The 18,753-nt window shown below is 39.6% G+C and overlaps 2 protein-coding genes across 2 annotated transcripts; one reads left to right on the top strand and one right to left on the bottom strand.

The window, feature by feature from the left end:
* Positions 1-451: 451 nt before the first annotated feature.
* Positions 452-10,391, bottom strand: LOC128383463 (butyrophilin subfamily 1 member A1-like). The gene is made up of 10 exons (XM_053343081.1): positions 10,370-10,391; positions 10,212-10,268; positions 5,158-5,229; positions 2,868-3,224; positions 2,482-2,763; positions 2,293-2,397; positions 1,838-1,879; positions 1,714-1,737; positions 1,506-1,550; positions 452-1,408 (listed from the first exon to the last, which is right to left on the bottom strand). Exons 1-10 carry the CDS (start codon positions 10,389-10,391, stop codon positions 843-845), a joined length of 1,572 nt encoding a protein of 523 aa, XP_053199056.1. The 3' UTR covers positions 452-842.
* Positions 10,392-12,324: 1,933 nt separating this feature from the next.
* Positions 12,325-18,451, top strand: mfsd8 (major facilitator superfamily domain containing 8). Its single transcript, XM_053343568.1, has 13 exons — positions 12,325-12,393; positions 12,624-12,688; positions 12,919-13,001; positions 13,137-13,180; positions 13,530-13,770; positions 13,887-14,000; positions 14,137-14,281; positions 15,853-15,911; positions 16,340-16,448; positions 16,548-16,682; positions 16,772-16,875; positions 16,996-17,222; positions 17,316-18,451. Exons 2-13 carry the CDS (start codon positions 12,630-12,632, stop codon positions 17,520-17,522), a joined length of 1,527 nt encoding a protein of 508 aa, XP_053199543.1. The 5' UTR covers positions 12,325-12,393; positions 12,624-12,629; the 3' UTR covers positions 17,523-18,451.
* Positions 18,452-18,753: the final 302 nt, after the last annotated feature.

The following is an 18,753-nucleotide window of genomic DNA, read 5'->3' as shown; positions in this document are numbered from 1 at the left end:
AACACTTCAAAGTATATCTACCTTCACGCAGACGTACAATATTCAGTCATGAAACCAGAATTTCGCTTTTGTAGTAGTGTTCTGGATACTTGGTCTTACCAACTTGTACTGCATTGGAGCGTTTTGTTGTGTTGCGTTTGTTTTTAAAGTTGGCAACAGAAATTCAGACGATAATAATAATAGCACCAACAGGACACACAGCTGACCACTGATATATGCTCAGTACATGGAGGTAACAATACAATCAATTATGGCTTTATATGATAAACCCATTGTAATTAGTGTTTATATGATCAACCCCTTATAATTAGTGTTTAAACAATATATGTGTAAATGTCAGTGCATGTTTACTTGTAGTGGCATAAAAATTAAACTTTTAGTGAAATACAAATAAGAAAATCAATTGGCTCAAACTCAATCAGACTCAATTTGACTCAAATCAAATTGAGTTCAAATAACAATTACAAAGCAAAAGTACAATTACAATAAAGGCTAAATGACAATAAAATTATGTTAATATTAGGATTGTAGTTATGATGTCAAGACTGTCTAAAATACACTTAATAGTAGATCTACAGCAATTGAGTTTCAAATGACCTGATCATGCATTGGTATGGAGTTTGAGATAGTGTCACCATTAACATTTTAGCTTTAACGTAACTACTGATATTTTATAAACGATGGGTGGGTGATTAATTTTCTTGAACAGAATAATGTAAAGGCTAAATTTGGAACGTTTTTTCTCCCTCAGCACAGGATAAAAGTACAGAGCTGAAATAAACAACAGATCCTGATTGTTATCATCTTACTGCCTTTCCATAGTGTTTTAAGAAAGTGGTGTTTCATCCAGAGTTTGTCATGTCACTAGATTGATGCGGTACTGGTTTCTGCAGTATCTCCATAGGTGCTGCGTCACCTATACCAGGATTGAAAAAGGGAAAGACTTCACCTCTGAATGAAGTTGTTACACTGGCAATGAGACACTGACGTTCCACATCATAAAAGGAAAGCTCTCCGCTGTCATAATTCACAAACACGCCAACCGTCTGAGGTCTCGAAGAGACCAGGACCAATACATTTGTTTCTGCACTAATCTGCAAGCTGTCTTCTCTGTCAGGAGAAGAGGACAGGAACCAGAAACCATTAGATGCAGTTATGGGAACTTCAGGCTCACGAGGGATGTTAGCAGCACTTGTAACCCCGACCCACCAGGACTTTTTAGTCCCCACTTCATTGTTCCCCAAAGAAACCTCCCAGTACTTCTGTCCAGAAGAAAAGCCAGGTGTTCCTTTAATTGCAGTGAGACAGGTAACCTTTTGTTCAGCAGGAAATTTACCCGTTACGTCTCTCAGTTTACCATCCTTGATTGTGAGATATGGGCTTCCTGTCCCCTCAAGTTTAACATTTACTGTTGAAAATGAGATGAGAATAACATTTTTAAAAAAGTCAGGTTAGAACAACATTCAAGTAATTAAGTGTGATTCTCAACAATATCAAGTTATTACCATAAGAATTGATAAATCTTGACAGATCTGTTGACTGGACCACATCTGTGATAAAGACAAAGTAAAGATATATATAAGACATATTACACTCCAAGCTATAACAAGTGTCTGTTCCTATTAAAATGTATAACTGTAGTTTTGTGCTTCAGTGCACTGATAGTGATGTGCTTTGATCATATGAACAATGACAGAGTGAGTTCATCCTTACCTTTTGGTAGAAGTTCCCGATTCTCTGGAAAGAAAATACAGAAAATTGTAACACATTCATTTTATTTTATTACACTTATTAATCATAAACAGTGTACTCAATGTGACCATGTGGTCTTTCTCACCTTCATCACTCCCTGGTTTGTCTGTCTTTCCCAAAAACAGAACTGAAATTAAAAAGTGGATGAATCAACAGATATTACAAAATGTTTTTATAGTCAATCAATTCTTCATGTATTTCTTCAAGCATGAAGATCTACTGTAGTCTTTTCTCATATATGAGAGTGAATTGATCGTTTTTGGCCTTAGGAAATTTTTATAGACTAAAGGATCATTGCTTAATAAAAAGAATAAACAGCAAATTAAACAAGAATGGGAATAATTGTTAGTTGCACACCTACCTTAAACACCACAGAAACAACCATTTATTCTATTAACTATTTATTTTTTATTAAGAGTTCATATTTTTGAGATATATCAATCTTGATTTTTTTAAATTTTGGACTTTATTATGGTCCTGAGATGATGTACGTAATGTACCCAGGCAGATTATGCCATCTAAAGAAAATCAAACACTTACTTCTCTTTCTGAAGTACAACAGTCCAAGTGAAGCTAACACAGCAATCAGGAGAATCAGGACAACACCAAAGGCCACCCAGCCCCCCACTACTGAGGATCCTGGCTCTGAATAAAAAAGAAAAAAAAATTTGTAGGGAAAAAAAGAGAAAAAAGACAATATAATGCATACATACAAACAATTATCTTTACCCTCTTCCTGAGGAGGTACCAGGAGCAGTCTTGCCTCTTTTGCCCCTTCATCAGAGAGTCCTACTAAGCAGGAAACGTCAGAGGAGTAGGGGACAAGAATCCAGCTGTGGACTGACTGAAGACCTGAAGAACCTAGGCTGTGCTGCAGGCCTTTGGGGGTCAGATCCTGTTTTTGGACCGACCAGCGCAGCCGTGGCTCTGGATGCCAGCCTTCAGAGTCACAGCTCACATTCGCCATTTTACCTTCCTTCACTACTGACAGAATAGGGGGGTCTCCCGTTTCTGAGGAGAGTAAGAGGGATGGAGGAGGAAGATGAAGAGCATTTGATTAAAAGTTGGATATATAATCTACTTTTGGGTATTTTTTTCACTTTCATGATACTCACTAGTCACAGTGAGTTTGACCTTTGCATTGTCATAACCCTGATCGCCGCTGACGTAACAAGTGTAGTCTCCTTCGTCCTTAAGTGTGGCACTTAACAGTTTCAGGCTCACATCACCTGTCTTCAGCCCGCCAGATGCAGCATCCTTTAAGCCAAACTCCACTCTGCCCTGGTACGGTGTCACTTCAAACTGTTTTGCCCGGTAGAACATGATTGGGGCATCAAAGTTATCACCAAGGTACCAACGTACCTCCAGATTCTCTGCACTTTGTGATGGATTGAGCCAGCATGGTAATGTAATTGCATGGCTGCTGTCCGCTGAGACTGCAGTCTTCGTCAAGACCACCAAATTACTTGAAACTATAAAACAGTGAAATATTCATTTTAGTTCATGTTTTAGTGACAATTCAAATCAAATCTCAGATAAGACAAACAATTATCCACCAACTTGTATTCAGTTCATTATCTGTAAAACATCTGTGAAAAAATGTCAATCACAATATCCTAGTTTCATTTCATTACACTTTCATTTTTCCAAGGCAAAGTCATCAAGTCTTGTTTTGTCTAACTAACAATCTGATTAGTTTACTGTAGTTTAAGATGAGGAAAAGCAGAAAATGATCACATTTTACAACCTGAAACCAACAAATATTTGGCCAGGGCCAGTTCTAGGCAGGCATATATGAGGGGGTAGTCAGAAATGTGAAGGGGGCATCATGTGTACACATCATGCTCCAGCACTTTTTTTCTGTGCTTATAGTAACAACCCCAACCTGGAGAAGTGGATTGCACTTTGTCAGGCCTCTACTGTCAGACCTGTCCAACTTGGGTATCCCACCTGAAGACTAACTGAGGCATGTAAACCCCCTGACCACAATAAGGTGGCAATCCCACAAGGGGGGAAACTGAAAAATAAAAATAAAATAAAATAAAATAAGACATCCTTCATCCAGATTTTATCAACCAACATAACATTTCCCTTAACTGGATGGCCTAATTCTCAAATAAATTTTAACCTAAAGTAGGACTTCACACACTAGTTAATATTTACAAAACTGAAAGGTAGTCTTATGAATAATAGTAAAAAATCTTCTCAAACTATTTTATAAAACACAACAGATATACAGCAGAACTTTTTTGTTTGTTTGGGTTTTTTTTGTTGGCAGCTTAACAGGCTGCTTTGGGGGAGCACTTGTTGAGGGGATAGAGGGAGAATCAGTGAATCAGTGCTTGCTGATGCTAAAGGTACAGTATTACTAGCTGCTGTGATTATTAAAAAAACAGTACAGACCTACAGCCTGGGGCGGGGCTTTACGTAGGGGTCCGTCCATAGACTGTATAAAGGGTCGGTCAGACACAAGTCACTTGTCTTTAGTTTGTCACATGAAGTGGACGTGGACACTCATCTCTATGCTTGTAATGCTGCTGCTCCTTCAAAGTCCCCTTAACCCTCCTGTTGTGCTCCCGGGTCAAATTGACCCTATCTCTTTTGACTGTTCCTTCCTTCCTTCCTTCCTTCCTTCTCTCCTTCCGTCCTTCCTTCCTTCCTCATTCCTTCTTTCCTCTCCTTACTTCCTTCCTCTTTTTCTCCTTCCTTCCTTCGTTACTTCCTTCATTCCACATTTCCTTTTTTCACCGCTTCCTTCCTTCCTCTTTCCTCCCTTCCTTCGTTCCTTCCTCATTTTGTTCGTTCCTTCCTTGACCTGAGCACAACAGGAGGGTTAACCCACTCCGTGGCAGTGCTGAGACCTGACACAAACTGTCAGGGTACGTCTTGGCTCATTTGCATAATGCAACAGTGATTGGATGTTTACTGGGGGCTGAGGGGTGTGTGCGGGTGTGTGTCTGAGCAGGGCAGCCTGCGAATACACGCACAGCAGAGGGACAGAGAGATGAGAGGGAAGCCTACACTGTAGGCTATCGTATGTGTCCCTTTTTCGGCGGATTTTTCCGCTACTGCAGATTATTTTGTCAACATGTAATGTATATTAATTTTGTGAGTATATTAAAATGCTTTCTCAACTTCCAAAATTTTGATTTGAGGCGTAGAGCCGACCATATGCAATATCGCCCCCTAGTGACCTTATTGAAAACTATTTGATGATCCCCTACAATAAATCATACGTTGCTAAGTTATAGCACAAAGTTGCTCTTTAATGGAAAAACATGAAGTCAGGCACACACAAAAAACAGTCAGCATGTTAGGGAAAAACTGGTGAGAATGGAGAGTAAGATATACAAAATAACAGATAAAGGAACTCATAAGTATAAAACAGATGTGAAGAACACTTACCAGGAAGAGAGCTATACAGAAATGCACAAAGAGCTACCACAAAGCACCTGTGGGTCTGCTGTAGACTTCCACCTGGAAAATAGGAGGAATAAAAATGACGCAATTCATTATTTGTGTTTAATGAAATGTAATGTCAGGATAGTCTCCAAACCCACTGCAGCTCGCAGTTGAGCTTTAACAACACAACTACCATAAAAACAGCAGAATAGAAGATGAGTTTGTGATTCATAAACCGCGTATTGAATCCTCGGCCTACCCATATCCTGCTTCAAGTCCGGGGTGAAAAAAAACCTTAATGCAACTCCAGATCAAGTCCTGCAGACGGAAAGGAATCCTTATCGTCTATTTTTAATTTTCGTTAAAAAAAACGGGGGAAAAAAAACTAAATTAATCCTCGTTTTCCAGAAAATGATCTTTACTTTCACTTTCTGGCGCGGACAGTGGCACAGTGTTGTGTCGTTTGCGAACGTGTCGTTTGAACGAACGAATCTTTTGAGTGAACGAAGTGAACTGAATCACTTCATGAACTGATTCGTTCCTTTCTCAGTTCAGTTCAGTTGAGCTCAGCCGCGAGCATGGCTGCCGGTCGGGAGTGGAACTGCCGCGACTCACTCACTCGTTGACTGCGAACGAATCAATCAGTGAACGACAACACTTTGACTGACTCTGAGTGATTCTGTTTCCCCTTTGCGGGGATACGCTTTCATGCCAATAGCAGTTAGCGGTACAGGTACTGAACGTCCCTTAGTCAGTGAGTGACTGACACAGCGCCACTTTCAGCACAGTACGTGAACGAGATTCATGTCCTCAGCATGTCGTTCAATAATTCGTTCGCGAACGTGATTCGCCGTCATTCAGTTCATGATTCAGCCCACTTTCAGCATAGTACGTGAACGAGATTCACGTCCTCAGCATGTCGTTCAATGAATCGTTCGCGAACGAATCACGTTCGCGAACTGCTGAAAGTGGCGCTGTGTCAGTCACTCACTGACTCAGGGCACTGAGGGCTGAGGAGCTGATTCACGTTCAGTACATGTACTGCTAACATTAGCACTGTGTTGCTAACATCAGTGTAGCATCATGTTATGTTATTTTACCGTGCACAGAGGACACTTTCCCTGTGTAATATTTTTAGTGCATGTATAAGCAGCGCTGCGTCTCCTGCGAATGATTGTATAATATAGTCCTTGAACGCACCGTCCCTCAGTAAGTGAACGTGAACCTCAGGGCTGAATCATGAACTGAATGACGGATTATTTGGCTGTTTATCAGTTCAGGAAGTTGGAGAGCACTGAACGATTCGGTGAACGAATCTTTTGAACGAATCATTTTAATGAACGGATTCTAAAGATTCAGTACAGTAAAAAGAACTGCCGTTCCCATCACTACATTGGGAATGACGGAGGAGGGAGGGGGGCGGGGGCCGCGGGGCGGATATAAGGAGTTGACGGGATATTGGCATGGGTTCCTCCATATTAGTCGTATATTTATTGTTGCTATGAAGTTATTAGGTCAAACGGTCCGGTAAAAATATATAGTTATGTCTACGGAAGCCCTGAATCCTTCTTTTGTGTGTGTGTGTGTGGAGATCCTCTGATCTAAATTCTTTTCTCTCCTGTAAGTTTTGCTAATAATGTGAATTTTACATTGTGGACATAATAGTATAAATGATTGAAAAGGAAAATTGTATAAAAAAATATGAATAACAAATAATCGGCACAATCATGTTATAAAATTAAAGGTGATTTCAATTTTTTTTTTAAATATGGGCTTTGTTATGGTCCTGACATGATGTATACAATGTACCCAGGCAGATTATGCCATCTGATGAAAATCAAACACTTACCTCTCTTTCTGAAGTGCAACAGTCCAAGTGAAGCTAACACAGCAATCAGGAGAATGAGGACACCAAAGGCCACCCAGACCCCCACTGCTGAGGATCCTGACTCTGAATAAAAAGGAAAAAAGTGTATTTTTGGGGAAAAAGAGAAAAAAGACAATATATTGCACACATACAAACAATGATCTTTACCCTCATTGTGAGGAGGTGCAGGAGCAGTCTTGCCTCTTTTGCCTCTGAGCAGGAAACTTCAGAGGAGTCGGAGACAAGAATCCAGCTGTGGACTGACTGAAGATCAGAAGAATCTAGGCTGTGCTGCAGGCCTTTGGGGGTCAGATCCTGTTTCTGGACCGACCAGCGCAGCCATGGCTCTGGATGCCAGCCTTCAGAGTCACAGCTCACATTCGCCATTTTATCTTTCAACATTACTGACAGAGTAGAGGGAGCTCCCGTTTCTGGGGAGAGACAGAGGAGGACAAAGAAGAATATTTGATTAAAAGTCAGTTACATAATCTACTTTTGTGGGGTTTTCCCCCATTTTCGTGATACTTACCATTCACAGTGAGTTTGACACTTCCAATTACTATCGGCCGGTGGCCCTGACACCGGTGGTGATGAAATGCTTTGAGCATTTCATCACCACCGGACGCAGTGTCACTAACCCTCCACACCGCCCTGACACACCTGGACCAGCCCCCCCCCCCCATAAACTGGCCACCAAGCTGGACCAACTAGGCCTCAACACACACCTGAGCAGCTCGGTCCTGGACTTCCTCACAGGCCGACCACAGACTGTGCACATGGGGAGACAGGTCTCCTCTAGCATCACCCTGAACATCAGTGCACCACAGGGCTGTCTGTTGAGCCCCTTTAACCTCTACACTCTGGACTGCAAACCCACCCACGTGGCCATCACCATCTTGAAGTTTGCAGACGACACCATTGTGGTAGGCAGGATCACGTCAAATGACGAGGCCGCCTACAGGACAGAAGTAGAGAACCTGGTGAGGTGGAGCTGAGAAAACAACCTAATCCTCAATGCAGCAAAGACAAAGGAGATGATTCTGGACTTAAGGTGGAAACAGAAGCAGAACATCAAGTACCTTGGGGTCAACATCAGCCATGACCTGACCTGGACCGTCAACACCACGATAACGGCCAAGAAAGGACTTCAAAGGCTTCACTTCCTGAGGTGCTTGAAGAGGGCATGCCTCCCACAACAGCTGCTGGTGAGCTTTTACAGGTCAGCCATCGAGTCAGTCCTCACATACTGCATCACAGTATGGTACTCTGGTTGCACCACAGACAACAGGAAAGCTCTCCAGCGCATCATCAAGACTGCAGAGAGGATCATCGGCACTCAGCTCCCCAGACTAGAGGACATCTTCCAGACCTGCTGCATCCGGAAGGCTAAGAGCATTACCAGAGACAGCACATACCCTAGACCAGGCATCTTCAACTCATTCCACAAAGGGCCATGTGGCTGCAGGTTTTCATTCCAACCAAGCAGGAGCACACATGCACACCAATCAGCTGACTGAAGAGTGAGTTCAGCTGATTAAATGAATTGAGCCAGGTGTGCTCCTGCTTGGTTGGAATGAAAACCTGCAGCCACATGGCCCTTTGTGGAATGAGTTGAAGATGGCTGCCCGAGACACTGCTTCTTTGCCCCCCTGCTACGGAAGAAGACAAAAATGAAATAATTATCTTTCTTTATAACGATGAACTTATCATATCATAGCCTTACAAGATTCACCCAAATGAAATGATGTATTTTTAACTGTTACAATTATTTTTTTAACCCATTTTAACCTAAAGACAACCTCTAATAGAGCGCTGTATGTACAATCATATTTAACTTGAAATCAAGTTCAATCTTGAAGTCATTTTGTGTCAAATATGCAGTTTTAACCATATATTTTAAAGCTAATATAAAAACACAAAATACATCTTTGCATTAATAAACGAATCTATGAAATAACTGGCTTTATCTCCTTTAATCTAAACCGATAAGATGCTAATTGGCATTCCTGTTAGCTAAAACACATAATCATAAAACTGCATCAAACTATGACAGACACCACAATTAGAGCTAGGCATTAAACATGACATAAAAAGAAATGACCACAAACCTTGTGCCCTTATCAGCCAGGTGCTAATTGAACATTATCAAGCATCGAGCCCCTCGCCACAGATTGACATAGAGAAACGAAACTCGGTACACGTTCATCATGTCAAGACGCACCAAAAAAGTCTCTTGGACACATACCCTAACACCAACAGGAAGTCGGCCATTTTTAATCAAACTATTGGCAACAGGAAGTCTCTTGCTTCATTCTTTCAATAATTACTCCCATAATCGTAAGTATTTACACCTGAAATCATCTCAGCTGAGACATAAGACCTTGGTGATGCTACATTCTCCAACTGAGCCACAGCCCGACATGCGTGGGGGGGCCAGGGCCCATTCATCGCTGCTTGCAGCCTTAATTATAATTATTGATGATTGTGCCCTATATTGTTAATTGTTTTATTTTATATGTACAAAGCAGCTGGAGGACTGCTCCAACAAAGTGAGTTCATCACTTTGGTCTGTAAAGCATCAACTGTGAAAAAAATGCCCATCACAATGTCCTAGTTTAAATTCATTATATTTTCATTTTTCCAAGGTGAAGTCATCAAGTCTTGTTTTGTCTGACCAACAATCTGATTCAATTTTCTGTAGTTTAAGATGAGGAAAAGCAGAAAATGATCAAACTTTTGGCATTTTTGGCATATTTCATCAAACCCAGGATGCTGCAGTAATTGAAGATGCACTACTATCAAGCCTGGCACAAAAAAGTAACAATAATAATTCTGATTTTAATAAGGATGAGAATGGAGAGTAAAACATATAAAAAATAATAGATAAAGGAACTCATAAGTATAAAACAGATATGAAGAATACTAATCAGTGACAGAACTATACAGACATGCACAAAGAGCTACCACATAGCACATGTGGGTCTTATGTAGGCCTACACATATAAAAAGGGAGGAATAATACAAATGACACAATTCATAATTTGTGTTAAATGAACTTTAACATCAGAAAAGTCTCCAAAGCCCACTAGGGTTTGCAATAGTGAGCTTACGATAACACAACTTCCATAAAAACAGCAGAATAAAAGCTGATTTTGTGATTTATAAACCGCACATTGAATTCTCGACCTACCCGTATACTGCTGCAAGTCCAGGGTGAAATATAACCTTCTCAATGCAACTCCAGATCCTTATATCCTCATGGCGTCATGTTGGGCTGGTTTTAGTGTAGATTCTCCATGAACAAAAGAAATGAATCCTCACAAGGCTTTTGAGGAGAGTTTCTTTTACTTCCACTTTTCAAGGGGCGCATACAACACTGACAGTTCTGCTCAGGAAGTGGCTACAACAGACAGTTTTTTTTTCTTTTTTTTATCACAATTTCTTGATGAACAAACGTTCATACACATAACAACAATATAACACACAAAGACAGAAACAGAAACCCTTCTAACCCACAATAAGATCTACGGTAAATAAAGTTTTGATAATAGTATCAAAATGTGCATTACATATTCAGCCTGTATACATTCCTGTGAACATCAATATGCACAGAAAGATTTATTCAAAACAACAATTCAGTCCTTCTCTTCATCTCTATAATACTCCAGCCTTGGAACCACTATTGAACCATTTTGAGATCATAAAGTTGGTGGCAATAGATCTTGTCCAGTTCTAGGTTGTACATTCAGGTTACACACAGGTTACATTCAGGTTACAGACAGTTCTTAATCTAGTTTCTACTTAATAATCTATGAAAAGTATACAGTAGTGATTAGAACATTAGTATTGTGTTATTGTGTACATACTGTAAATACTACCTGTACTTATTAAAGTGAATGACATTTTGCTGTGTTTTCTTAAACTGGATTGTAAAGTGAAACACCCCCCCCCCCCAAAATAACCACAGGATCTCAAATTGATTGATTGTATTTAGAAAGCTGTCAATCACAATCACGATTACACACAGACACTGTAATACCATGATACAACTTAAAAGATTGAAAAGAAGGTAGTGTGAAAAAATGCAAATAATCTGCACACACAATCATAGCAAAGCATCAGCACTTCAAAGTGTATTTACCTTCATGCAGACATGTACAACAGTATTCAGTCATAAAACCATAATGTAGCTTTTTTAAATTAGTAAAATTATTATTATTACAACTCATGAATTGGGTTTATGAGCATATCTCAAAATGTAGACCTTTTTCAAAATGTTGACCCTTAAATAGGTCTCCTTGCATTTTCAAAACTTTATCCGCACGTTTACAGAAGAATGTATATGTTTATAACTTTTACGATAAATCTATTCTTAATCTATTTAACTAATGCAGGAAATCTGCAACACGGTGTTTCAAAGTAAGGAATTTAATAAAGTACCCCTGATCCTATTTTTGTCACAAATAGGTGACTGTTATTACACACAGATGCGCCAGATGTTTTAACATACAGGAGTATTGTTGTGAGGTTTGTGAATCTCACGTGAGTCTGTTGCGTCAAGCTAAACATTAAACACCAGCACGAGCCCGGATGTTGAACGATAGCGGCTACAAAATAAATGTGTAGAGTTGGTTACAGTCTGCACAGATAACATAAAAAGTGAACAAATAATAAAATAACTGCAAAGAAATATAAAACTGGGGCATGGGCATGGTGATGAATTGATTTTGACATTTTGGGACTATTGTTATGTGTTGTTTGTTATTGTATGAGATAACAAAAGGTATTAAACTAAAACTTCATCTTACTTTTTCGGTCAAAAATGTTTTTCCTTTGCTTGTTTGAAGATGTTATTTATCTTGTTCATGTGAAATACATTGTAACACTGTTGAAATACGAACCAAATAAATAAAACAATGAAACAGATATTAAAAAATGAGCAGAGATTCTTGGAATGTTAGATGTAACATATTTTTTAATTCTGATATACTTTATTTAGAAAGAAATTAACCGGAATATATTGTTTCCAGTTTTTTTGACTTGACGGTGGGCCAAATTATGTTTTCTAGGACAGTGAAGTCACAACCCGCCCTATTATGCCTCTGATTGGCTATATCTCTTTACCGTCATTGGTTGGGTTTAGGTATGAAGAGTAATATTGGTTAAAATTAGGGAAATAATATCACGGTAAGCCAATCAGAGGCAGAGTAGGGCGGGCCATGCCTTCGCTATCCTAGAAAGGAAAATATCGCTGACGGTCGTGACGTCTAGAGCTGACTTTGATACCATAGTCCAATTTTGTTAGTTTTTGTGGGGCTTACTGTCGTATATGGACTTCACCGTCGGCTGGAAAGGACTCCACTTAACATTATGTGTGGTATTAGTTATGTCAACGCGTATATAAGAATGCGCAATGATAGTTTAAGTTGCTATCTTTAGCTGCTAGCTTTCCATAGCTTTTCGTAAGAGTTGTAAGCGTAAGGTCCAAGTGTAGCTAACATTAGTTCACTGACCCGGCTAGATGGCAGCTTAACGACACTGATCTACATCTTCACCGTCTACAACAACGCCATATATTTTGCTGGGTTGCTGTTTTTTAAAGTAGAAAATGCCTCAACTTGTTGACTCTGACGATACTACTCCTTTGCTGAGGGATGATGCAAGCAGGTGAGTGCAGAGTTCAATAGCAAACAAACAAATTAGAAACTGTTTTCCAGGTGAGGTAAACATTCAACAGGGAGCTGCACTAGCCCTGTACCGTGTGGGTCATGCGTTATGCAAGCCATATGAGTTCAAATTAGTTTATTGTGTTCTCTTTTTCAGTCTGTCATGTGTATCAGCCGACATCAATAACCCTAAATCACTTTCTCTTCCCCTGTCCTTTTACCTGTGTGCAGTGATGACTCTCATGATGAAGATTACAAGAGTCGGTGGAGGTCTATCAGAGTCATGTACTTCACCATGTTCCTCAGCAGTGTGGGTGAGGGGGATGTCCATTTCTTACAGTGGATTTAGACTTCATTAGGGTCTCAAAATGTTAACAAAACACACAGCAGCTCTGAGACTTATGCACACTATCAATCACCAATCATCTATGGTTTGTTTGCCTCTTTAGGTTTCACTATTGTCATCACATCACTGTGGCCATATTTGCAAAAGGTATGTATGTCTCATTTTCTTGGTTTAAAGATGTTGGCTGTTCCTGCTTAAGTCATTTCATACAATGAGTGTTTGTTTTTTTGTGTTAAAAGGAAGTGAAAGAAACAACAAACAGGGGCATAATTTTGGATTTGCAGAAGTGCTACACTAGAGTCTAAATAGTAGTGCATAGTATATTTTGGGTATGTGTCAAATGTCAAATGTAACTGTATGTAGCAATAAGTGGACTCCAAACATTTTTCAATTGTCTCATTTGTTTGTGTTGTAGCCTTTTCATCATAATGTCATATGAAGTTAACTGTATCCTGTGTCTTCTGGGTCTTCCTTCAAACCTTGCTTTCTTTTGTAGATTGATGATAGTGCCAATGCTACCTTCCTGGGCTGGGTAGTGGCAGCCTACAGCCTCGGTCAGATGGTGGCCTCACCAATTTTTGGCCTGTGGTCCAATTATCGACCACGCAGGGATCCACTGGTGTGCTCCATTATCATCAATTTGTCAGCCAACATCTACTACGCCTATGCATACCTGCCCAAAACCAATAACAAGATCCACATGCTTATGTCCAGAGCCTTTGTGGGCTTCGGAGCAGGTACATTATATGCTCTTAAATTGTTATGTGTAATTAGACTCTGTTGTGACATACAGTGTTGTTGTTGATGTTGCAACACATATCTCCTAGGCTTAAATCTGTTGTTGTCATGGCAGGTAATGTTGCTGTGGTGCGGTCATATGTAGCTGGAGCTACATCACTGAAGGAGAGGACTAATGCCATGGCAAATATGAGTGCATGTCAAGCCCTGGGGTTCATCCTAGGACCAGGTAAAGATGCCTGTATTGTTCCCATTATTTAAAGATTTAAGAAAAAAGGTCAACATGCAATATAGAGAGCAGTGCTGCAGCTGTGGTGTGTAATGTGTTTATTTTTTGACATTTATATATCTTTGTGTATGGTCAGCTCTGCAGGCATGCCTGTCATTTGTCGGTGAGCACGGTTTCACAGTGAAGATCATCGACCTACAGCTCAACATGTACACTGCCCCGGCTTTACTGGCTGCGTTCTTTGGCCTCATAAACGCCCTGCTGGTAGTTCTTGTGCTGAGGTAAGGCAGTTAGATCCATATATAGCCGTTTACCCTAAACCTCTTCTACTTTCAGCTATATAGTGAATATGGGTTTAAAGTGCAGACTCTTAGCTTTGATTTGAGGTTATTCACATTCAAATTGGAGGAAGGGTTTAGGAATTACAGTTCTTAAATATGTACCACATTCTTTTTTTGAGGGCTGTTTCATGGACAGGTCTGGAAAAATGCTTTTATTTCATCATCAATTAAGTAGGTAAAAGGTCCGGACTTGATTCCAGGTGTGGTCTTTGCTTTTGTAAGCTGCTCCTGTGAACATCTACATTATGCAATCAAAAGAGCTCTGTATGCAAGTGGAACAGGTCATCCTTAAGCTGCAAATACCACAAAAATTTCATCAGAGAGATCCCAAGAACATTAGGAGTGTCTAAATGAACAGTCTGGTACATTCTGAGGGGGGAAAGACCTGGACGTCCACAGAAGACAGCAGTGGTGGATGATTGCAGGATCCTTTCCATGGTCAAGGAAAACCCCTTTACAACCTCCAGCTAAGTGAAGAACACTCTCCAGGAGGTAGACATATCATTATTCAAGTCTGCCATAAAGAGAATACTTCACGAGAGCAAATACAGATGGTTTATCTCAAGGAGAAAACCATTCATAAACCTCAAAAATAAAAAACCCAGATTAGACTAAACATCTGCAGCACAGTTCAAGAACAGCATTCTTTGGACAGATGTAAAAAAAAGTGTGGACAAGCCTTGGAATGACTCATGATCTAAAGCATACCACATCATCTGTAAAACATGGTGGAGGCAGTGTGATGGTTGGGCATGCATGGCTTCTAAAGGCAATAGGTCACCAGTGTTTATTGATGATGTGACAGGGGACAGAAGCAGCAGGATGAGTTCTGAGATATATATAGGGATATACTGTCTGCTCAGATTCACCCAAATTCAGCAAATGTGATTGGATGGCGCTTCACAGTACAGATGGACAATGACCTAAAAAACATACTATGAAAGCAACCCACGAGCTTCTTAAAGCTAAGAAGTGAAATATTCTGCAATGGACGAGTCAATCACTTGATCTCAACTTGATCGAGCATGGATGTCACTTGCTAAAGACAAAACTTAAGGCAGAGAGACCCACAAACAAATAACAACTGAAGACAGCTGCAGACCTCAGGCAGTCATTGTCTGCAAAGGATTCTTGACAAGGTTTTATTTATGGATACTAAAGTTTGTCCAAATACTTTTGAGCCCCCTTAATTAAGTGGACTGTATATAAAAATGCTTGCAATTCCTAACATTTTTAAACCATATTTTAGTCCAACTCCTTGAATTAAAGTTGAAAGTCTGCACTTCAGTCACATCTTGATTGTCCTACACAGTCAAAATTATGAAAACTGTGTCACTGTCCAAATATTTCTGGACTTTACTGTACAAACAATTTCTATCTTTGATTTTGTAATGTTTTAAATTTGAATACATCAGTGTGGACAGTGATCAAAATAATATTTTAATTCATGCACTGATATAAATGAAGAGATCTTAATTGGCTGAGGTTTCTGTTTTGATTCTCACTTACAGAGAGCACCGTGTTGACGACCATGGAAGACAAATTCGAGCCATCAACTACACATCAGAAGGTATAATTCCTTTTCTGTATTTACAAAAAAAATAAAGACACATTTAAAATAGAAAATGTGTACTAAATTGTGAAAAAAAATTGCATGTAACATTTCCTACTACCTCTTCCCGCCCACACACAGCAGTGATGTAGACTTCTAACATAAATGACAAATGAAGAAGGGTTTAAAATAACATTTTATTCGTATACTGTTATTAAGTTTTATCAAAACAGGTAGTGATGTATTATACAAATAAATGAGGTTATATCGGTTATCTACTGAGGAAGCTCAGTGGACAGTGCTTACACTGTAGTATTAATACCTTTTTAGAGAAGTATAGAATCAATGTAGTAAAGTAAATTTGCAGTATATGCCGGGCTTATTGCAGGATATTGGTTAAGTTTCTCTTGGTTGAAGGCTTTGATCTCTTCGTCCCTCTCTTGCAGATAGAGTTGACATTAACGAAGAAACTGAAGAAACCATCGACCAAGTAGCGGTCCTGACTTCTAACGCCCTCTTCTTCATCATCATGTTCATCTTTGCTGTTTTTGAGACGTATGTATTTAATAACCGACCGTATTGACACAGGGAAGCTAGAATACATTCTATCATTACTTCACCCCGGCCTCTTTGTATGTTTATAATCTTTTTCAGAATAGCCACCCCTTTGTCCATGGACATGTTCGCCTGGACAAGGAAGGAAGCTGTGTTGTACAATGGCATCATCATTTGCGGCATTGGATTTGAATCCATCCTGGTGTTTCTGGTTGTAAAAGTGGCCTCTCAAAGGTATTTACATGCACCTTTGAGTTGTATATAGAGTGTATTTCAACTTCCTGTGTTTGGTTTATCAGGAGGAATGTTTTCTCCCCTCTTAGGGTTGGGGATCGTCCTGTGTTGCTCGTAGGCTTGGCCATCATATTCTGTGGCTTCTTTATTCTGCTTCCCTGGGGAAACCACTACCCCAAAATCCAGTGGGCAGGTATGGATTGTTTTAATTGCACAGGCTATTCTTTGCCTTCTCTTTGCCATTGAAACAAGTGTAGCAGCGTCTAGAATACTATTAAATGCATTTTGTCTTGTTTTTCTTATCAAAACACAGACCTTAAAAACAACTCAATGGTCAGTCAAACGTCTGAAGTTACGATAGCCTCCAACAGCTCTTTGGAGCCAACAGGCTGTCCGTTTGAACAGACCTGGTGTCAATATACTCCCGCCATCAACCTGGCCCAGTACATCACCTCTGACGTCCTCATTGGGGTGGGATACCCAGCATGCAACGTGATGTCCTACACGCTATATTCCAAAATCCTTGGACCCAAGCCTCAGGTAAGAAGACTGAAAAGTAGATCATAGGTTTGATACCTCCATAATTAAAATAAATGCTAATGCTTGGGAACGCTGAATATGTTGTTTCTGCAGGGTGTGTACATGGGATGGCTGACAGCCTCAGGCAGCGGGGCGCGGACTTTGGGCCCAGTGTTTGTCTCGCAGGTGTACACTCTCGTTGGACCTCGTTGGGCTTTCAGCCTCATCTGTGGCATGGTTTTAGGGAGCATCGTCCTCCTCATCTCTGTTTACCACAGATTCATTGCCTTTTCTGTACGTCACGGAAGGACTGCAGAGTGAAAAGTGAAGCTATCCCGCTGTAGGGACTGATGCCGGCTCTCCCAGCTTCTATTTCCAAGAGTCTTCTAGCCAACATCTGGCTACCATGAAGACTTTTTGTTGCTGTTACTTAAGAATGTGGTAACTGACAAACAATGTCTGACAGTTTGTGTCTCAGGGTTGACCTTTAAACTCTCATGCGAAGAGATGAGGCCAGGTTATTTTCCATGACTTGACCAAAGGTGGCTGCTTCGCGAGTTAAAAGGGAGCTACTGCTTGCACTGAAGCGACACTCTCACTCACTTAAATGTGAAAGAAGCCATGTGATGCATATCCATTGTATTGTATAATGTGGATTAATAATATCTAGACCAGATAAAAGTTTTAAATCAAAGACTAACTAAACTTTTGTTACTGAAAGATTGTAACTTATCGCACAAGTTTTATTTTTTTCAATGTTGGTTTTAAAGATAAATTACATACACAGACTGCTTTGTCATGCTAATGTTTGGAATTCACAGGCACATGGACTCTGGGAGCAACCATGACTTAATTAACGCTACTTGAAAATATATACTATCAAATTATTTGATATTTTGTTTTTACAGGAAGAAAATGTGCTGACCACTGAATAATGTTGATTAATTAGATACAGCATTCCCTTACTACATACTGTATTGGACACCTTTGCATTTACTATTATACTGTTTAAAATTATTTTGGTTTTAATGTACATTGATTGTCATTCAAGAAACTCTGGAGACATGAGCCAACTTTATAGATGCTATAAAGGAAACATTTGCACATTCAACTATTTTCCTGTCCGTTAATGGTTGTACTTTGTTTAAAACTACAGATTTTGTTTACCTGAAATATTTCAATAAGTGATGTATGAGTGTGCCTGTGCGTGCTACTGATTAACTGAGTGATGCATTAAAGAATTAACATGATCTTAGTTTCCCTGTGTCACTGTTAATACTGCATAACATAATGTCATAAATTATATTTATTCTGCATTAGTACAGCAGCAGTTATATAGTTTCACCAGATATAATCATGATACAAAGAAATACATGAAATAAGAAAATAATTTAACCCCCAAGGGAAAATAGGCTATACAAATTAATTGTTCAATAATAATAATCTGTATTCATATTTATATGCTTTTCAACATCAAGTTTACATAGAGCTTTGCAAGCACAATATAATGAAATTATACCAATACGGAAATGGTATAAAAAAGAAATACAGA

This window comes from Scomber japonicus, chromosome 22 (assembly GCF_027409825.1).
Source record: "Scomber japonicus isolate fScoJap1 chromosome 22, fScoJap1.pri, whole genome shotgun sequence".
Taxonomy (NCBI): Eukaryota; Metazoa; Chordata; class Actinopteri; order Scombriformes; family Scombridae; genus Scomber; species Scomber japonicus.
This window is presented reverse-complemented; position numbering and strand designations above follow the sequence as displayed.

What these genes read in the sequence shown, in the direction of transcription:
- mfsd8 (XM_053343568.1), top strand. Translation starts at nt 12,630, where the DNA reads ATGCCTCAACTTGTTGACTCTGACGATACTACTCCTTTGCTGAGGGAT. An exon ending in GTAAAAGTGGCCTCTCAAAG is followed by an intron (nt 16,683 to 16,771) that starts GTATTTACATGC and finishes CTCCCCTCTTAG; the next exon opens with GGTTGGGGATCGTCCTGTGT. An exon ending in TCCTTGGACCCAAGCCTCAG is followed by an intron (nt 17,223 to 17,315) that starts GTAAGAAGACTG and finishes TTGTTTCTGCAG; the next exon opens with GGTGTGTACATGGGATGGCT.
- LOC128383463 (XM_053343081.1), bottom strand. Translation starts at nt 10,391, where the DNA reads ATGCGCCCCTTGAAAAGTGGAA. An exon ending in GGTCAAACTCACTGTGACTA is followed by an intron (nt 2,764 to 2,867) that starts GTGAGTATCATG and finishes TACTCTCCTCAG; the next exon opens with AAACGGGAGACCCCCCTATT. An exon ending in AAGATTTATCAATTCTTATG is followed by an intron (nt 1,409 to 1,505) that starts GTAATAACTTGA and finishes CATTTTCAACAG; the next exon opens with TAAATGTTAAACTTGAGGGG.